At 35.7% G+C, this 21900-nt stretch overlaps 1 protein-coding gene across 1 annotated transcript in view; it reads right to left on the bottom strand.

The window, feature by feature from the left end:
- Window positions 1-21616, bottom strand: part of LOC123825892 (guanylate-binding protein 6-like) — a 30648-nt gene extending 9032 nt beyond the window's left edge. The window contains exons 1-6 of the mRNA XM_045849544.1: window positions 21379-21616; window positions 12985-13180; window positions 9501-9628; window positions 8191-8300; window positions 7806-8002; window positions 4747-4992 (exon numbers count right to left, since the gene is read on the bottom strand). Of these exons, the coding sequence (XP_045705500.1) occupies window positions 4747-4992; window positions 7806-8002; window positions 8191-8300; window positions 9501-9628; window positions 12985-13174 (871 nt within the window). The 5' untranslated portion in view covers window positions 13175-13180; window positions 21379-21616. The remainder of the gene's footprint in view (window positions 1-4746; window positions 4993-7805; window positions 8003-8190; window positions 8301-9500; window positions 9629-12984; window positions 13181-21378) is intronic.
- Between the last annotated feature and the right edge of the window lie 284 nt (window positions 21617-21900).

Raw genomic sequence — 21900 nt, 5'->3', positions numbered from 1 at the left:
AAGAAGAGGAATAAGAAGAAGGAGGAATAGAGGAAGAAGAGGAAAAAGACAAGACAAGGAAAAAAAGAAAGGAAGGGAGGAAGGAAGGAAGGAACACAGGTACAAAGGGAGAAAAATGGCCATGAATATACCTATCAATAATAACCTTAAATGTAAATGGATTAAATGCCTTGATCAAAGAATACAGTGTAGCTGAATGGATAAGAAAACATGACCCACATACATGCTGTCTACAAGAGACCCACCTCAGAACAAAAGATTCACACAAGCTGAAAGTGAACGGGTGGAAAAAATATTCCATGCAAATGGACATGAAAAAATAGCTGTGATAGCAATTCTTAGACAAAATAGACTTCAAAACAAAAGCTGCCACAAGAGACAAAGAAGGTCCCTACATAATACTTAAGGGAGCAGTCCAAGAGTATGTAACCCTTGTAAACATGTATGTACCAAATATAAGAACACCTAAATATATAAAGAAAATCCTGGAGGGCTTTAAGAAAGAGATTGATAATAAAACAGCCTTTAGAGGGGATTTTAACATCACACTGTCAAAAATAGATCTTCCAAATAAAAAATCAAAATGGGTATTGTGGTATTAAATAATACTCTAGATCAAATGAACTTAATTGATATTTACAGAATATATCACCTCAAAGAAGCAAATATACATTCTTTTTAAATGCACATGATCATTTTAAACAATAGACCACATGATAGGACACAAAACAAACCTTAATAAATTCAAGAAAATTGAAATAATATCAAACATTTTCTCAGATCACAATGGCTTCAACTAGAAACCAACATCAAGAAAAAAAAACTAAAAATTGCTCAAATTCATGAAAGCTCCATAACATATTATAAAATAATGAATGAGTTAACAATGAGATCTAAGAAGAAATCAAAAAGTACCTGGAAACAAATGAAAATGAACACATAACAACCCAAAATCTATGGGACACAGTGAAGGCAGTCCTGAGAGGGAAGTTCATAACAATACAGGTCTACCTAAAAAAGATAGAAAATTTTCAAATAAACATCCTTTATTGTTGTTTATTCGAACAACAATAATTCTTTTGGAACTAGAGTAACAACAAAAAACAAAGTCCACAGTGAGTAGGAGGAAGAAAATAATCAAGATCAGAGAAGAATTATATGACATACAGATTAAAAAAACAATAAATACAGAAGCTGGTTCTTTGAAGAAATAAATGAAATTGACAAACCTTTAACCAGACTCATCAAGAAAAAGAAAGAGAGAAAGGAGCCAAATAAACAAAATCAGAAATGAAAGAGAAAAGTAATAACTGATACTATAGAAATACAAAAGAGTTGTAAGAAATTACTATGAACAACTATAGGCCAAGAAATTGGACAACCTGAGTCAAAGGGACAAATTTCTACAAACATACAACCTTCCAAAATTGAACCAGGAAGAAGCAGAAAACCTGAATAGACCAACAACAACTAGAAAAATCAAAGCAGTAGCTAGAAAACTTCTGACACACAAAAGCCCTGGACCAGATGGCTTCAAAGGTGAATTTTAACAAACATTCAAAAAAGGACTAACACCTATACTTCTCAAACTATTCCAAAAAATTAAGAAAAGGAAAAATTCCCAATATCTTTTTTATGAGGCCTATATCATCCTAATTCCAAACCTAGGTAAAGACACAACAATGAGAGAAAACTACAGGTCAATATCTCTGATAAACATAAATACTAAAATTCTCAGCAAAATAGTGGTAAACCAGATCCAGTAATACAGTAAAAGAAATCATACACCATGATCAAGTGGGATTTATTCCAGTGGTGCAATGGTGCAATATTTGTAAATAATGGTGCAATATTTGTAAATCAATAAATGTGATATATCACATAAACAAAATGGAGAAAATCAAATAATCATATTGATAGGTGCCAAAAAAGCATTTAATAAAATCCATCACCCATTTATGAGAAAAACACTTGGCAAAGTGGGAAGAGAGGGAGCATACCTCAACATAATAAAGGTCATATATTAAAAATCTACTGCCAACATCATACTCAATGAGCAAAAAATAAAACTGTTTCTTTTAAGATCAGGAATAAAACAAGGTGTCTGCTTCCACCACTGTTATTGAACATACTAGTGAAAGTTCAAACAACAGTGATCAGATAAGAAGAGACAAAAGTCATCCAAATTCAAAAGAAGGAAGTAAAATTGTTATTATTTGCAGATGAAATGATGGTGTACATAGAAAACCTCATAGACTCTATCAAAAAGAGTCTATGTCAAAAAGACTCTATCTTCCATTTGTCCTAGTAAGTGAATTCAGCAAAGTAGTGGGATAAAAAGTCAGTATTCAGAAATCAATAGCATTTTTGTACACCAGCAATGAAATACCAGAAAGAGAAACCAAGAAAAAAATCTTATTTATCATAGCAATGATGACAACAACAACAAAAATACCTAGGAATAAATTTAACCAAGGAGGTAGAAGACTTGCATTCATAAAACTATAGAACACTGACAAAAAGAAACTGAGGAAGATACAAATAAAAGGAAGCATATACTATGTTCATGAATTGGAAAAATTAATGTCATTAAAATGTCCATACTACCCAAAGCAAACTATAGTTTCAATGCAATTACTGCAAAAATAGCAATAGCATATTTCACAAAAATATCCAATAGCATATTTGGAGTATTCACAATAAATACTCCAAAAATGTGCATGGAACCAAAAATGACCCCAAATAGCCTCAGCAATCTTCAGAAAGAAGAACAAAGTTGGAGGGATCATAATACTTCATATCAAACTATACCTCAAGCCCATTATAATCAAAACAGTCTGGCACTGGCATAAGAACAGACACATAAATCAATGGAACATTATAGAGAGTCCAGAAATAAACCCATGACTCTATGGTCAATTAATATTGACAAAGGGGGAACAAGTATTGAATGGAGTAAAAAGACTCTTACCAATAAATGGTGTTGGGAGAACTGGACTGGTACATGCAGAAGGAAGGAAGGAAGGAAGGAAGGAACGAAGGAAGGAACGAAGGAAGGAAGGAAGGAACTAGACCACCAACTTACACCTTACACTAAAACAAACTCAAAATGAGTAAGAGTTAAATATAAGTCATGATATCATAAAAATCTTAGCAGAAACATGGGCAGTAAAATTTCAGATATCTCACATAGCAATATTTTTGCTGATATATGTCCAAGGCAAAGGAAATAAAGAAAAAAAGGAATTATATCAAATTAAAAAGCTTCTGCATGTCTAAAGAAACCATTATCAACATGGAAAGAGAACTGACTGTATGGGAGAATGTACTTGCCAATAATACATTGGACATGTACAGTGGACATTGGATACAAAGATCTCTTATGACTCATACCTGGAAGACAAACAATCCAATTAAAAAATGGACAAAGGGCCTTCTCCAAGAAAGACATACAAATAGTCCATAGACATATGAAAAAATGCTCAATCAACATCACTATCCATCAAAGAGATGCAAATTAAAACCACAGTAAAATACTACTTCACATCTTCCACAGTGGCAATCATTAATAAATCAACAAACAAGTGCTGGTGAGGATGTGGAGAGAGGGGTACCCTAGTGACTGCTGGTGAGAATGAAGACTGGTGCGGTCACTGTGGAAAACAGTATAGAATTTCTTCAAAAAAACTAAAAATGGAACTATCTTGTGATCCAGCAATTCCATTGCTGGGAATATACCCTAGGAATCCTGAAATGAAACCCAGGATGACAGCTGGTTGTGGGGGTGTTAGGTGGTGATGGGATTAAGCAAAAATGAAAAAGGACTCATAGACATGGACTATGTGTGGTGATTTCCAGGGCTAGAGATGTGTAAGGGGACTATATGCTAGTGGAAAAAATACAATTTAAAAACTTATGCACCCCTATGTTCATAGAAGCACTATTTACAATACCAAGAGTTAGAAACAGCCTAAGTGCCCATCAGTAGATGAGAAGATTTAAGAACTGTGGTACATTTACACAATGGAATGCTGCACAGCAGAAAAAGAGAGTAATTCCTCCTATCTTTTGTGATAGCATGGATGGAATTGAAGACTATCATGCTAAGTGAAATAAGTCATTCAGTGAAAGACAAATAGCATATGATCTCATGTATAAGAGGAATCTAATGAACAAAATAAACTAATGAGCAAAACAGAACTAGAGGCATAGATTCATGGAACAGACTGACAGTGGTAAGAGGGGAAGAGCAAGGTGGGACTGATTGAAAGAGGGTGAAGAGATTAGTCAAAGAACATATATGAAGGACCCATGGACATGAATAACACTGTGGGACTGACTATGGAAGTGGTGGGCAGCATGGGCAGTGGGGCTAAAGGGACAAATAACTGGAACAACAGTAATAGCATAAACAATAAAACATAAAAAGAGAATGAAAAAACTTAATATGTAGGACTTCCCCTGCAAATACAATGTACCCATTTTTATATCCAATTAGTGGTTTTATCATCAGTAGTGGGTTCTTAAATGTGAGACTTCAAGATATCAGCAATAATATCTGGGGTTTTGGAAAGGGATTTATAAATCTCATAGTAAGAGATAATTACAAAAATACATACATATTTCTCTATGGAGTATAGAGTATACATTTTTACATAAAATAAAACTACTTAAGAACACATTATAATGACATAGTTAACACATATTATACCACTCAGAAATACAGGTTTGGAAAAGGAGACTCACGTTTCCCAGTGACCTTGACACTGTCCTTGAGGGTCTTGGTCCTTCCATGAGTGAAAATATAATGACAGAACTTATCCGATTGTTCCCGGAATTTAGGATCCAGTTCACTTTCCAAAATGTTCTCAATATGGGCTAGGAGCTCTGTTTCTTTCGTTGGCCGGTCAAAGACAAAACACTTCCGTTTTGGAAAAAAGTGCCTGATACACTCCCTGGGTACATTGGAAATTTTAGCTTTGGGATTTAGACCTGGGAAAATGAAAAACATAGTTACAATCAGCATGGTCTGGGACAAGACAGCTAAAGATTTTTAAGACTGGGATTTTGAACTATGGAAATTTCTATACTCATAGAACTCCTTTAACATATTGACACAAATTACAAATTAAACTCATAGAAATGACATATTACTGGAAAGAATTTTTTAAATCTTCATCCAAGGACTATGTTTACTGGTTTTAGAGAGAGAGGAATGGAGAGACAGAGAAAGGAGAGAGAGAGAGAGAAACATCGACATGAGAGAGAAATACCCATCAGCTGACTCCCATATGCCTCCCGAGCAAGGATCCAACTCTCAACCTAGGTATGTGCCCCCTGAACAGGAATCAAACGCACAATCTTTTTGATGTGTGGGACGATGTTTCAATCAACTGAACCACCTGGCTACAGCATTAGGAAACATCTTCCCAAGAAAAAGAAATTTATGGCTGGTATCCACAAAAACCAAATGATGACTGGTTTATTAAATATTTATCTAATTAGTGATTTAATGAGTGATGGTCAAATATCAATTTCTGGTCCATTCCAACCCATGTTGGAAGTAAACTGTGAGAACAAAATGAAGAGGAGCTACAAACAAAGATCACAGAGTAACAATTAGCATAGGGCATCCTCACTAAAGTGTCCTTAAAAGAAATGTTAAAGAAAATTCTCTAAGCTGAAAAGAAAGTGTACAATTAGTAACAAGAAAACACATGAAAGTATAAATATTACTGGTAAATGTAACTATAAAGTAAAGGTAGTGGATTAATCACTTATAAAGCAGGTATAAAAGTTAAAAAACAAGCATAATAATTCCTGTAACTATAATAATTAGTTAATTAATATCCCAAATAAAAAGATATAAAATGTGATATCAAAAAATAAAACAATGGAGGGACTAAAATGTAGAGTTTAGAATATGTTCAAATGTAAATATTTATGAACTTGAAATAGACTATTAAATATGTTCTTATATGTCAACCTCATAGTAACCACAAAGCAAAAACTTATAATAGATAACACAAAAGATACTGAGAAATGAATCTAACCACACTACTGAATACAGCCATCAAACCACAAAGAGAACAAACAAGAAAGGAAGAGAGGAACTCCAAAATAGCCAGAAAACAATAAACAATATTGCAATAAGTACCTATCTATGAATAATTACTTTAAATGTAAATAGACTACTTCTCGAATCAAAAGACAGACTGACTAAATAAATAAAAATACAAGACCCATGTATATGCTGCCTATAAGAGATTCACTTTAAATGTAAGGACACCACTGACTAAAAGTGAAGGGATGACAAAAGATGTTCCATGCAGCTGGAAACCAAAGGAAATCTGAAGTAGCAATACTTATATCAGACAAAATAGAATTGAAGACACAGAATGCAATAAGAGACCAAAAAGGGCAGGCATCATGAATAGTCATAAAGAAAGAAATAGGCAGCAATACAATAAGAGTGAAGGATGTTAATGCCCCACTTATATCAATAGATGGCTCATAGAGAAAATTAATAAACAAGCAAGCACCTTAAATGACACATTAGATCAGATGGATTTAACAGGAATATACAGAACACTTTATTCAAAAGCATCAGAATGCATGTTCTTCTCGAGTGCACATGATTATGATCTATTGTAGGTTAGATCACAAAGCAAGCCTTAAACTTAGGAAGATTGAGTTCATATCAAGCATCTCTTCTGACCACAATAGTAGAAAACAAACAAAAAATCAATTATAAGAAGAAAACTGATAATTTAACAAATATGTGGAGATTAAACAACATGCTACTGAACAACCTATGGGTCAATGAAAAAAAATCAAAAGAGAAATTTAAAAATGCCTTGAAACAAATGAAAATGGAAATACAACATTTCAAAATATGGGATTCCTCAAATGCAGTTCTAAGAGAGAAGTTTATAATAATAAATGTCTACTACAAGAAACAAGAAAAATCTCAAATAAATAAACCTACAGTTACACCTCAAAAAATAGAAAAATATGCAGGTCCATGAACACATGAATGGGCACCTATATTTAGAGCAATTCCTTTTGGGAGACATCCAAACAGCTCCTGCACAACAAGGAAAAGAAGTGACCAGTCAGAGAAGAGAAGGGAATTGTTTGAGCCTCCCAAAATCTGAAGGAACTGATCAATGAGTAACAGAGGAGCCAGTGAAGAGCATTGCTTATCTTCCCCTTGCACTTGGATACTGCAGGCATAGGATCTACCCAGGCTATATGTCAATTCTACCCCAATGTACAAAAAATAATAATTAATGAAAATATATGCACTGATAGTAGATGATCAGGTCCATTTAGGGTATAAATTAACTTTTTGTAGAAGATCCAACTAAACACATACTAGAAATTTATATACCTCCTTGAGAAGAGTAAGAACTGAGGGAAATGTATACATCATTGTGATTTTATGCCTAACAATTATATAGTTCATTGTTTTCATCAACACAAAAAAGGAGAAACATAACAAAGAACAAGTATCTGGTCTTTGGAACATTTTTAGCACCATTGTATTTGGATGTTAAGGCATAAATTATCTTAAGTGAAATTTAGTTTTGAATAATTTCACTCTACATTAAGCCCCAGTCTTCTTGAGGGAGCTTAATTATAGTCACTGGAACTTACCAACAAATAAAAACCTAGGTCCCAGCAGCCATGCCTATGGGGATTGATCTAGTCTAAAACACAAGCACAACTCCAGAGATGACAGACAGTGTTTAGCACCTCCCGCTCTGTATTGGACCATCCACTGCCCAGTCATGCTCTCTCACCTGAAATCAGCTTCAAGGCATTCTCCAGGTACTCATCTTCTGTAATGGGGTGATCGTTTAACTTCAGCTCCAGGGTGAAATCCCGTACAGTCCACACAAAGTCTGGAAAGAAACTCACAAACTCCATGGAACCATCTCCTCCATCCGGTGTAGGGGAGGACTTTGCCCTGATGAGTTCTGTGAGCTCTGTCACATAACTAGGACCTGGCTAAGGAAAAGGAACTTCCTACCCACAATTCCTACATTTTCCTCAAAAATATTATTATAAACATTGCCTTTTGTCCTGGGTCCCCTCTGTTCCATCAAAGGCCACTCAATCACAGGGAAGGGAAACTCAATTTGGTTTCCACTTCCATCAATTTCTCAACAAAACTAGGAAGGATACTGCAGTTTCTCCAAGGCATCATTGTTGATGGTGTTCATGCTGTTGTAGACTAAAGTGCTGCTCAGAAGCACAGCCAGGGCAAAGATCCATGAGTCATTCTTAGGGTCACCCTAGCAAACACGTTAGACAAAACACTTAGCAGTCTTCTCTTCAGAAACTCTTTCAGTTATTTGTTCAATCATTATTCATTATTTCAGATCATAGTGTGTTTGGTACAAAGAAATAACCTTGAAATCAGAATTAAAGGCAGATCTCAGCTTTGGCAATTAAATTTCTGATGACCTCAGTTTTTACATGGATAACAGAATTCTAATAATAATTTCTTCAAAGTGTTCTTTTCCTCTGAATGGAATCAAATAACACAATTTTGAGCAATTAATTGTTCATAAGTGACACCAGAAGTCCATTTAACAAAAAGCAGACTACAAAATATCTACTATGCCTGTCATAACTGAACTCTCAAAATAAACCAATTAAATTAAATATTTATACACTACTACTAAATGTTATATATCTTCTTAGTTACAGAGCAGAAAATATAATTATGATAATTGTTACACTTGAGATAGCTATCTCATGGTATTTACAAACATTTGAAAAGCAAATGCATGAAGATGACAATATAATTAAAAGTTCACATAGCAATATTGAATCTTAGTGAAAACAATTGCCATTATATCAAATAAAAATAATGAATTTGTCAAAGGGAAACAAAATATACTGGATTTAGAGAAAGAACATGTGTGTTTAATATGAAACATCTCTAGAAATTTTGTGCTGGATGTTAAAGGATTTGTAAAATGTTGACTTGAAGAAATGAAAGAAGTATCCAAGTAGAAAGACCTGCAGAAGCAAAACGAAAGTTAGAATGCAATAAGTAGTTATTTGGTCTGAGATAAGTAGAGAAAATAAGCTCAAAAGCAAGCTCCTGAGTGGGATGATGAAGAACCTTATAGATGGGCAAAAAAAATTTTGTGTTGTCTGAATTATTACAGAAGCCAGAATTTAGTTGTAGTATAAACAATGTATAGCTCAGCTCAAGACCCTTGAATTCAGCTTCTCAGTAAAAGTCGATTAAAATAGATACAATTATTCACTTCAGTATTCAAAAATAAAATATCTTACCTAACAAACTACATTATTTTGTCTAACCTAGAAATGAGTTCCACAGAGACCAAAGTCTGCCTCATTCAATATACTTGGATTTCAGCATTTCAGGAATAGATCACAACAGTTAAATTACAAAGGATAATGAAGAGAGAAGGAGAAAATCAGAATAAAAAGGATCTATTTGTGACTTTGTGCATTACCTTTTCTACATCACCCAGGCCCTCAGTGTCCAGAAGGACCAGAGTGTGGTTAGGTTTGGAGGGGTGGGGCACACACCACATCCAGATGCCCTTGGTTTCAGACTGCACTGTAGAGCCCAGAGAGAAACCTGAAGGTAATGGTAAAAGCAACATTAAATGACAACATATAGTCTAAGAAGCCCATGGACTCATAGGGTTATAAATGCCCTAAGATATAGCATCATGTTTTCTCCATTTCAAGGATGAAATCCAAACTTGTAAGTACATCATCTACCTACTCATACTTTTAGTAGTCATGCTCTTTCACATAAGTTTGGTTTATACATATTGATAATTCCATTTTTCATTGTAAAAAATATCTGTTCCTATCTCTGTGGCCTACCCACACATTAGATGAGAGAAAAGGCATGCAACACAAAAGAAAGCTTTGATTTCACTGTTCCACAATCATGACTCCTTGAAAAAGTTAAACTAGTTGAATGTACTGTAATTAGATCAAGCCCTTTAAATAATCTGAAGAATGAACAAGATAATTTGTTCGATGTTATTTATTAAGTACCCATTATGTTCTTGGCACTGGGGATATGTTTAAGTCTCAGGAGATACTGCAGTGGCTAAAATAAACAGAAACACCATATGTTTGGAGTTTTATAGCCAATGAGTGCGAAGGTCCTGCTAATTTACGGCTAGTTTATGGGCCAGGCATATGAAATCTGGTCTTTATGGATGGAACTATGGAGAGACAGGAATGAGTAAAAAAAAATGAAATAAAAATAAGGAGAGCATTATGCTAAGTGAAGTAAGCCAGGCGGTGAAAGACAAATACCATATGATCTCATCTATAAGTGGAACCTAATCAACAAAACAAGCAAGCAAGCAAAATACAACCAGAGACACTGAAATTAAGAACAAACTGACAGTAACCAGAGGGGAGGTGGGAGAGGATAACAGGAGGAAAAGGAGAAGGGTCATCAAGGAACATGTATAAAGGATACATGGACAAAGCCAAAAGCGGGTAGGATCAAGGGTGGGAAGTGGGGGATGGATGGGGTGGGAGGGAGTTGTGGGGGTAAATGGAGACAACTGTACTTGAACAACAATAAAAAAATGTGGAAAAAAAGAAAAATACTAACCTAACAAAAAAAATAAGGCATCCTTTTATAAGTCCCCATAAATGATTGTAGTTGCATTTCACCTCTTGTTTTGAAGATACTGCAAACCAAAACTAACTCAAAGGATATAAGCAACAATTAAAACATTCCCAAAAAGAAACATTATCACATCAAATTCATTCTGATTTTTTTTCTATGTTGAGAGAAAACCGAACTTCTGAGAGCCTTGCATGGAATCAGAATAGAAAAAGTGTTGACATGTGGTTGATGCTGCTTTTATATTCTCATTTTCTGCCCATGAAATTCAATAAGTTGTTCTCTGTTTTTCTTATGACTTATTTTATATTCACAGTGTCAGATACTCTTTACATTAAATCACACTCATGGACTTGCAGAATTTGAACATGCTAGTCTATAAGATATTCTGCAACACTAAGGTACTGTGCTTCAACCAAAATTTTCATGAAAGCTAGCTAAAGCCACACAAAAGTAACAGTAAGCTAAAAGATAAACATTCTGAGTTATTTTTCTCTTATTCAATTGAAAAAGCATTCACTCTTTGCTTACTACATTTTACATGCTATCCTTGTTGCTACAAACTTGTCAGCAAAAACTCCAGGTAAGGTTTTTCCTCTACTGATTTTAATTTTAATATAAGAAAAAAATAAGTACAAAAATATATAAAATATGTTCATATTATATTAAATTTAGTGAAGGGGCAACATGGGACAGGATGGTCAGGGAAGACTACTTTGAGAGCTAATGTTGTGCAGAGCCTTGAATAAAAAGAACTAGCTCAATGAAGAAGCAGCAAGTACTGCAGACAGAGTGAACCACAAGTGCAATGACCTGGAAATAGGAAAGGTTTTTCGATTTGCAAGGGTAAAAATGACGCTAATATAGCTATATCATTAACAGTGGTGGAGAAAATATAAAAGATGCGTTTGGAGAAATAGGAGACACTAAGTCATAGTGGGCCTCTGAGGAGTATGGATTTTATGTAGGAATAATGCAAGTTGAAGGAAGGCATTCAAAGTAACTAGGTTAAACTTTGCTTAGATGCTTTGAAGAGAATTATTAGAGAGGGTCAAGGTAGAAACAAGGAGGAGGCTTCAGAAAAAATTATTTCAAACAAAAGGATGAGACTGAGCCTCTTAAATAAAAATGGTAAAATAAAAATGGAGAGAGACACAGATTTGAGATATATTTAGTAAGAGTGACAAGAGGATAGATGTAGAAACTGGATGTGGGAGATAAACTAAACAAGGGATATAAAGTTTGGGGATCGAGACTGGAAGGATGGTATAGTACAGGGAAGAAAATGATTGAGAAAGCAGAAAATGTTGTAATTTTGCTGTGTTTTCATTGGTTTCATTTGGGTTTCAAAGTGGGGACTGATGTAAACTTTTTTGTGAACATGATAACTTTAAGTGGACAACTTTCAAAGAGAAAAAATTTAGGTGGTTATTTGATTAATGGGTCTGAATGTCAGAAGAGATATCAAAGCAAGAAATATCACTTAGAAAAGTATGAGAGTTGGATGAGACCACGTGGAGAGGGTATAAATAGAGAAGAGAAAACATCCCAGGGCCAAGTCCTGGAGGGACCTATGATTCAGATGACTGGATTAAAAGTTGTAGACTGGTAAAGAGACTTGAAGAGACTGAAGAGGTGGAAAGAAACCCAGACAGTGTGGTGCCTCAGAAGCCAAGGATGGAAAGAAATTCAAGCATCAGAGAGAAGTCATCTATGAGATATGATGTCAAACAGGGGACTAAGATGAATCCAAATAAATAGTCATTAAATTATAAAAAATGGAGGTCAATGGTAAATATAACAAGAGCATTCAGTGGACTGACTGTTAGGGTTAAATCCAGAGAGGACTCAATTGAAAAGAAAGGTGGGAAGAGCAGAAATGTGAAAGGAAATTAAAACAAGGTATTTTAGCTTGAAGAGGAGTTAAAAGAAAAAATGAGGTGGTAGTCATAATGAGATATGGAGTCCAGGGAGAAATTTTAAGATGACACAAATTCAAGCATATTGGTTAATTAATAAGAATACTACAGTATAGAAAGCCAAATTTCATGAGGGAGACATTAACTTCAAGAGCTCAATGTCTTACAGGTTAGAAAAGATGTACTCTAAGAGTACTGATATGGGAGATGTTCCTTTTATAGGAAGCAGAAACAACAAGAGTAAGAATTAGGAACAGAAAAAAGTCAAGTTTCAGGTTTACTGGTAAGACTTAGACTTAGAAAATATGTTTCATAAGAAATTGGGAATCTCCCTTTGTATGACTTCCCTAGAGAAGTACTGAGGAAGAGATTCAGCTGGAGTTAAGGAAATATTCTCTATCACAGGACTTCACTCACCAAGCTTTTCTCTTGCAAGACAGTTCATCAAATAGGATTTTCCTGTACGGTACAGCCCAACGATGGCCACCACCACCACTGGTTGAGAAATCTTGTTAAGAATCTTTAAGGCCTTCTGGTTTACAAACATCTTCTCATTCTTGTTTTCCACTAAACATATGGGAACCAACATGATGGGTCCAGATGCCATGACAACCTACAAACCAAAAAGAGTCTTTCTGTAGAAATCAGATCACAAATTTATTTTCTGCCTTACAGTTAATCAAAGCATGTGTTTGTCAGCAGAGAGCCTGTGTGGCCTCTGTACTTCCCTATGGGAAAAAATGTAGGTCAGCTTTTGCAAACCAAAACAGAAACAGTTTCCTGCACTACAATTTCTGATGATGGTAGTGATGATATAGCAGCTATTACCAGCCTCCAAAGTTTTACTTCCATAATGAAAATAAAACTCAAGCAATGTTTTTCATCTACTGAGAGTCTACATTGTGCTGAGCTTTGTGACACATGCATTACAAAGCCAACCTCACTGCAATTCATGACAACCCTGTAGATTGGGGCTTATTATAACCACTTTGCATATGTAGTAGGTGCAGTTCAGAAAGACTGAGGGATATGCTCAAATTTATGCATGAATAAGTGGTAGATTCAGGACTTGAAACCAGGGAAGACTGTGTCACCATGCCATGCTTTGCAATCACTTATCTGGCAGAATAATCTTCCTCAATAACATAGATTACTCCATATACTCCTAGATGAGTAATGTATAGGAGCTTTCTATTGACTACCCTATACGAACAATACATTCTCTAATGTATTAGTTGATGAGATGGGTTTCTTTTATTTCTTTAGAGTTAGTCTATCATTCCATATGCCTCTCAGCAGTTTCTAGACCAGGCTCTTTCCTTGCATGATCAGTTTTTCATCAAGGCCTCCAGGTCACCCAGTAATTTTTGAATGGTGTGCTCTCATGTTTTCACCTCTTGATAGCTGGTTCTATCAGTACAGACTTTAATTTATTGCAGTGCATTGGATGGATATCTATTGTATAGCTGAAATTGTATTTGTTTCCAGGGATAAAATTATTTACAAACTATGGTCCCTGCCCATAAAATTATACTAAAGTGTATCAATTAGAATTAGGTTTACCTGTGAGAAACAAAAAAAAATGGTTTATAAACAATTTAATTATACTGCTTTCTTACGTAAATCCCAGTATTAGTAGTCCCAGTATTAGTAAGGTAGATTTGTTTCATAAAGTATTGGTTTCCAGAAACTTTACTTACATTGTATGCTCAGTCAACTATAACAGGCAGCCCACGGTCTAACTAAGATGGTGTGCCATCCTATTTGTAGTAAGACAGATTGGAGAAGAGAAACTGGCATAGCCCTCTACCTTAAGAATTCATCACTTCTACTTAAAAAAAATGAATTTTAAGCTATCACATCGCTATATCCAGCCACATGGGAAGCTGGAATTATCATGAGTAGCCTGGGAAAACATATACACAGTGAATAAGCAGGCATTCTCTTAGTATGAAAGAAGGGGAAATAGATATGAGGGAATAACTACCAGTGTTTACCAGTAACTCTCAAACTAGGAAGACGGCAGGTAATACAACATTGATCACGGCTTACTATCACACTTTCAATTATCTCCAGTCTAAGCTCATTCTCTTCTTAGTCCCCTTTTTGGACACTTAGAATGCACTCAGTCAACATTCATTAAGCTGAAATTATCCTGAGGAAAACGGTCTATGTGAGTGACATGTGTTTACGAGAAAGCTGTGTATAGATGGTAATTGAATCATGTGTTGAGATGACAATTCACCTTAAGAAGAAACAAGAAGAAAAGCCTTGGGGAACTCTAAGGGGTGATTATTCTGAGAAGGCATAGAGTTTCAAAGGAGAGGTAGACCAGTAAACAACCAGAGAGGGGAGAGGTCCATGATGTTAAATAGCCAGATAGTTCACTGCAATTGTCAGCAGAAAGGCCAGGATGATCCTATAGTGAGCACAGATTTACGAGAGTGATGGAAACAGAGCTGAAGGAAAGAATGACCATGTGGGAGTGAGGAAGATTCAAAGAAGGCAGCCTCCTTTCCAAGAAGGAAAGGTAGGAGGAGAAAGTCTGGGTCTCAAGAGATATGAGCTGAAGTATTTAGTGGTGAAGCTTTATAGGCTCTGTTATTTAGTCTCCTAAATAATTATCAGAATAAGAATGTAGATAGAAGAAAGAATGCATTCATTTAAAAAGAGAACATGCAAATATCATGAAATATCACCAGGGGTAAATCTAAGTGAAAAGTACATGATGTTTCACTATAATATTGAACTTTCTCTACAAGTCAGGATTATTTTTTTCAAAATAAAAATTTAATCTAAAATAATAAACTTGTTGAGTTTTAGTTCTCTATATTTTCTGAATATTAATCCTTATTTACATATATAACTTTAAAATATTTCTCACATCTGAGTTGCCTTTTTATTCTTTTGATAGTGTCCTTTGATGTACAATTTTTTTTAATTTTCATAAAGTTCACTTTGTCTATTTTATATTTTGTTTCCTTTGTTTTGATGTCATATTCAAGAAAGCATTGCCAAATCCAATGTAGTGAAACTTTTACTCTATGATTTCTTCTAAGAGTTTCATAGTTTTAGGTCTTATATTTAGTTTTTTTATCAATTTTGAGTTAATTTTGGCATATGACTTTAGGTAAGGGTCCAACTTCAATTATTTGCATGTGGTTATCCAGTTGTCCCCACACTATTTGTTAAAAAGATGGTCCCTTCCCCCATTGAATGGTCTTGGTACCCTTGTTGAAAACCATTTGATCATAAATATGCAAGAGTTTATTTGTGGATCCCATGTTTTTTTCCAATGGTCTATATGCCTGTCTTTATGTCAATATCACACAATTGTTTACTAGAGATTTGTAAGTTCTTCAAGTTTTGATACTAAGAATTATGAGTCCTCTAGCTTTGTTGTTCTTTTTTTAGATCATTTTGAACATCAGGACCCCCTGAGATTCCACATGAGTTTTAAAAGGGTTTTTCTCTTTCTACAAAAAAAAAGTCATTGGGGTTGTGATAGGGATTCCATTAAATCTGTAGATCACCTTGGTAGTACTAACATCTTAACAATATTGTCTTGCCATCCATGAACATGAGATGCCTTCCCCTTTATTTGTCTTTTTACATTTCTTTCACCAATGTTTTGTAGTTTTCACTGAAAAAGTCTTTCATCTTCTTGGTTAACTTAATTTCTAAGTATTTTATTCTTTTTGATGCTATTGTAAATGAAATTGTTTTCTTAATTTTCTATTCAGCCTATTCATTGTTAGTATATAGAAATGTAACTGATTTTTGCATGTTGAATACACTCATATGTATCTTGCTACTTTGCTAAATGTTATTATATACATTTAATAATTTGTATGGAAACATTAAAGTTTTCTACACATAAAATCATATCATCTGTGAACAGAGATAATTTTACTTTTTTCTTTCCTATTTAGATGACTTTTTTTTCCTTGCCAAATTGATCTGTCTAAAGTTTTCAGTACTGTGTTATACTGAAAATAGTGTAAACAGGCATCCTTGTTTTGTTCCTGATTGTGGAGAAAAACCTCTTACTACTTCACAATTATGATGTGTGACATGGGTTTCTCATATGTGACTTTTATTATGTTGAGGTAGTTTCCTTCTATTCCTAGGTTGTTGAGTATTTTTATTATAAAAGGGTGTTGAATTTTGTCATTTTTTTCTACATAACTAGAGATGATGATGTGCTTGTTTTCCCCTTCATTCTATCTATTTAGTATACTATATTGACCAATTTTCATATATTATAACTTCTTGCATTTCAAGAATAAACCCTACTTGGTCATGAAGGGTTATGGAGTATATAATTCTTTTAATGTGCTGCTAAATTTGGTTTGCTAGCATTTTGTTGAGGGTTTTTGCATAAATATTTATCAGAGACATCAGTCTGGTTTTCATTTCTTGTAGTGTCTTTGTGTGTTTTTGGCATCAGCATAATAGTAGCCTCTTAGTATGAGTTAGGAAGGATTTCCTCACCTTCAATTCTTTAAAAATGTTTGAGAATTGGTGTTAGTAGTTCAAATGCTTGGTAGAACTCACCAATAAAGCCATCAGGCTGTTTTATTTCTGTCAGGAAATTTTTGATTACTAACTAAATATCCTTACTAATTGTATGCCAGAAATTATTTTCTTTGTGATTTAGTCTCGGTAGATTTTGTCTATCTAGGAATTTGTCCATTTCATCTAAGTTATCTAATTTGTTGTTTTGCAGTTGTTCATAGTACTCTCTCATATCCTTTTTTTTCCTACAAAATTGGTAGTAATTTCATTTCTGAAACTATCCTAAGAAAAGAGTCTATGTGAGTTACTTTCCTTTCTGATTTCACTATTTGTGTCTACTCTCTTTTTCATAACCAACCTAGCTAAAGGTTTGTGAATTGGTTGATCACCTCGAATAACCAACCTTTGGTTTCATGGATTTTCTTTACTGCTTTCTTATATTATAGCAGAACTCTTTAATTTCAATTCCAATATTTGTTTTGTATGTTTGGAAGGTCTATTATTAAGTGTGTACTTACAATTATTACACTTTTTCTATATTATACTTCCTGTTAATATATGCTTTTCTATGTCTTTTGTAACTTTTTTCATTTTAAACTCTAGTTATTTAGAGTCTAGTATTTGTATAGCTACCCATGCTCTCTTTTCATTACTGTTTTCATAAAATATCTTTTCCCACAATTTCACTTTCAGACTATTTGTGTCTTTAAATTTAAAGTAAATCTATTGCAGGCAGCATACATTTTTATCAGTGATTTTAAAAAATAAATTCTGCCAATCTATCACTTTATTGTAGAGTTTAATTCATTTATATTTAGAGTAATTATTGATAAAGATGAATTACTTCTATCATTTTGTTATTTTTTCTCTGTCTTATATTTTTAACCCCTCATTTCCTGTATTACTGTCTTCTTTTATGTTTAGTTGACTTTTTGTACTAAAAAAGTTTAATTCCCCAATTATTTCCTTTTTTGTATATTCTATAGCTATTATTGTTGTGGGTACCATGGAGATTATATTTAACATCCTAAAATTTTCACACCCTAATTTAAATTTATACCAGTTTAACTTGAAAAACATACAAAAACTCTTTCCTTTATAGCTCTATTTCTACATTTTTAGTTGTTTATATTAAAAGATATCTTTATACATTGTGTACACAAAAACATAAATTAATCAATTTAACATTAAACTTTTAAGTTATGTATGAAACAAAATGTGAACTTTGAAATCAAGCTAAAAAATACTAGCTTTTAGACTAATTTTTTAATGACTTGGTCTCTTAAATATAGTTGAAATCAAAAAGTGGAGTGGCAGCCTGTTGTTACAATAATATTAGCTATTATAACTGGCCATGTATTTACCTTTAATTAGATATTCATTCCAACGGTACTATTTCCATGAAGCAAATTGGCAGAGAAGGGCCTTGAGAAAATCTCAGCTATTCCAAGCTCTAAATATTAATATGAGATTTTTCCTTGGTCACCTTCATGTGCAGAGCTCAGGGATCCAAAGGACTAAAAAGAGGTCTGTTGTCTAAGCCACAGGCTGACAAGGAGAAGTTCTTTACCAAAGCAAGACTTGGGTACTGTAAATGGTTGGTCCCTTCTCTTCTAAAGTCTATCTATGTCTTGATGACTTCTAAGGCTAACCCACCCAACAGCTGACAATTTGGTCCTGGTAGAAACTCTATCCATTAATTATGTCTTAGGGATACTGAAGGGAAGGAGACACAAAATGAGGAAATGCTAACATGAACAGCCCCTCCTGGAGGTCTCCAATCACCATTCCCACAGTAACAGTGATGATCACTGCCTTGCACTTCTTTGTAAAACTTTTCATATCTAGGCTGCACTTTGGCAGTCTCTGAGTTTTAGTTGTTCTTTCCTGCTACATTCCTCCCACAGTAAACATAAGGTAGGCCCTACAATAAAAATACTCATCAATTTTTGGTTCTACCCTTATAGTGACTCTCTGCAAGGGCCAAAGAGCTCCCAATGCCAAGAGGATCAGATTGAATGTTATTGCTGTGATGGGACAGCCATATTTTATAACGCAGTATTGTAGCCCTATCTAAAGCAGGGTCATCATTGTGAGAAGCAAAATCATCACCTCATCCATTGTCCTCTTTTAAGACCTAAGGCAGTGGGGTTTATGATCCTGAGGAATGACCTGGCACTAGGATGACCTAGGGGCACAGCCATAAATTGTTAAGACACAGATTTCATGCATCTCTTCTGTTTTGTGGTCTAGTTGTTGAGAACTCCTATAGAACTAGTGATGAGTATGGCAAGTATTCATCAAAATCTTGGTTTTTAAGTTGACAATTCCAGTTTGACATATGACAGATCAATGAAATATAATATTTATAGAAGCATTTATAATATTCAAGGGACTGAAGAGATTTTTGGTTCCAGAAGGGAAATAGCTTTTAATTTTTGTCCTTTTTGAGACATCATCAAAATCCTCTTGGCCCAAAGTTCAAGAATCATCCCATGTAGAAAAATTGAGTCACTGGGAGATTGATTTGTTTCAGAATAGAAGTGTACACCAAAATCAAGAAATAGATGTATGCCATAGGCCAATAAAAAGTATATATTAACAAAAAGTCAATGAAGAATAACAAGAAAACCACTCAATTTCCATACTTTCCATATAACTGTTTGAAAAATGTATGTGTGGAAAGACCCAGAACCAAACTGCCTTCAGTTGGGCTACATAACTCCTGGACATGTCTGCTGTAGGATTTCACTACGGAGAAGCAAGAACTACTTATTTTCTGAGAAGTGCTGAGTTGCTCCTTTCCAGTTTTCAGGACATACCAAGAAAGAAGCTGCTCGAGGAGTCCAAAGAAAGCTTGGGCCTGGGCAGTGATTTACAGCTAATGTGTGTCTTCCAACTTTTAAGGGCGTGACTGAGGATGGGGGTGAGGCTGCAATCTTTAGGTAGTCCATTTATGTTTGGGCTCTCTTTTACTGTTTTTCCCTCCAGTAAGTAAAGGCAGCCAGAGGTCTCTGAGCCAGTCTGCTCTTGATGCCAAAACAGAGTATAGGTTAATCTAATCCAATGTGGAGTCAAGATTGAAAACCAGTGGTAAATCCATCCTATTGCAAATTCAAATAAGGAACATGGATGAAGAAACTGTCTTCACCTTCCCCCACTGCCGACCCACACCCCTCCGCCAAACAAAATGAGGCTGGAGAAAAGCCTAACTCTCATCTCTCCATGCAGTTGTCTTTTCCATTCCACTTGCCACTGTCCCAGCTATGTGATGTGCTGCGAGGCTGTCACCTCACAGCTATTTGCCAGAACTAAAGCCACAACTGAAGCCCACAGCGCAGACCATCAGGCTACAGGTGCCCTTACCACTGCATTCCTCAGAGACCATTTTGAGTCAGAAGTTGAGGGGTTTAAGCTCAAGACCAAGCTGCATGCAAAAGAAAGTTGATGAGGGTGCATTTCTGCCCCAGGCTCCTCAGGTCAGCTTGTCCAAGCACAAGCTCCCAGTTGTTTCCCACACCTGCTTGCTCCCTTTCCTCCTCCCACTATTCTGTTGCTAGTGTATGGAAAGGAAATGAAGCAAAAATCTGAACCTGAAAATGAAGGTAATTTATGTCATTTTTCCCCCTATAGAAACCAAACATCAGAAGCAGTGCAGGGGGAAAAAAGCTTAGTCCTTACAGTTACTCTTAACAGTTGGTTAAAGAGACTGAGAATGAATTATTTTACACAAAGGGAGCTTGTTAGAATTGTCCAAATACTAAATTGGTTAACACAAAAAGAATTATTAAATATTATAGTTTATATTGAGGACTACCTTTTCTCTCTGTTTCTGCAGTATCTAGCAGGGGTCAGTTAGAAAAAGTGTGAAACAAACAGGGAAGAGAGGGAGGAAGCCACTCCACCCAGCACCTCTGCAAGGGGGTTAGGGTTTAGTCCATCAGTCCCAGAGAGGACTTCAGCCCTTCTTCACAGATGATATAAGGGCCAACCCTTCACTAATGCAGGGCTTTTTGTTCAGCCCTGAGTAGATGCCCGAGGTAAAGCAGCGTCTCCCGCAGACGCACTGGGCGCTCTGGCAGCGCTAAGGCAGACAAGCTAGGAGCAAAGCGCCCATGGGCTTTACCAGCAGGCGCTCCACCTCACCCCGCCCTGCCCCGTGCCACCTCCCACCAGCCAACTCCCGCTGCTTCCCTGACTGACAGAGCCCGCAAACCCTGCACGTCTAGTGTGGGACGTGCGCTTGTTGTCTTTTTGCCTGTGCGTGCGAGACCAAGTCCCGGAGAAACTTACGCTGTGTGAGTGCCACCCACAGGGGCCACGTTCTCTCAGCTGTCCTCGCTCTGCCTTCGTGCACTTCTCTGGCGCCTGGGTTCTCCGGATACCAGCTGTCTTTAGCAGCTGAAGTTCGAGCCGATGTTACAGCCAAGAGGTTATGAGTGAGGTTGAGGAAAGCAAAATCGAAAGGACATGCACGTTTGGTTTTTTTAACTGTTTAGGGTTTTCCTGTTTGTTAGCGGAGATTAGCGATCCCAGGGTGGGGGTGAAACCAGGCAGACGAGCACCGCCCCCCCCCGTTCTTCCACAGCCTGCGTTAGAACCCAGGGCAGGTCCCTGCTCCGCCCCTGGCTTGGGTTCCCTGACCCCACAATGAGCACCGAGCCCAGGGTGAATGTGAGCCCCTAACAGCAGGCTGGCAGGTGTAAACGGGGGTCCTTTTGGGGACTGTTTGAGTGTTTTGTTTGCTTCAATTTTTCATTTAGACTATTTCATTTCTTTCTCTCATTTTAAGTATTCTTGTTATTAAGTCAGTTT

The sequence above is a fragment of the Phyllostomus hastatus genome, unplaced genomic scaffold, assembly GCF_019186645.2.
Source record: "Phyllostomus hastatus isolate PE091 unplaced genomic scaffold, TTU_PhHast_1.1 phas_contig_67, whole genome shotgun sequence".
NCBI lineage: Eukaryota > Metazoa > Chordata > Mammalia > Chiroptera > Phyllostomidae > Phyllostomus > Phyllostomus hastatus.
The sequence above is the reverse complement of the archived record's forward strand: the minus strand, read 5'-3'. Positions and strand labels throughout refer to the sequence as shown.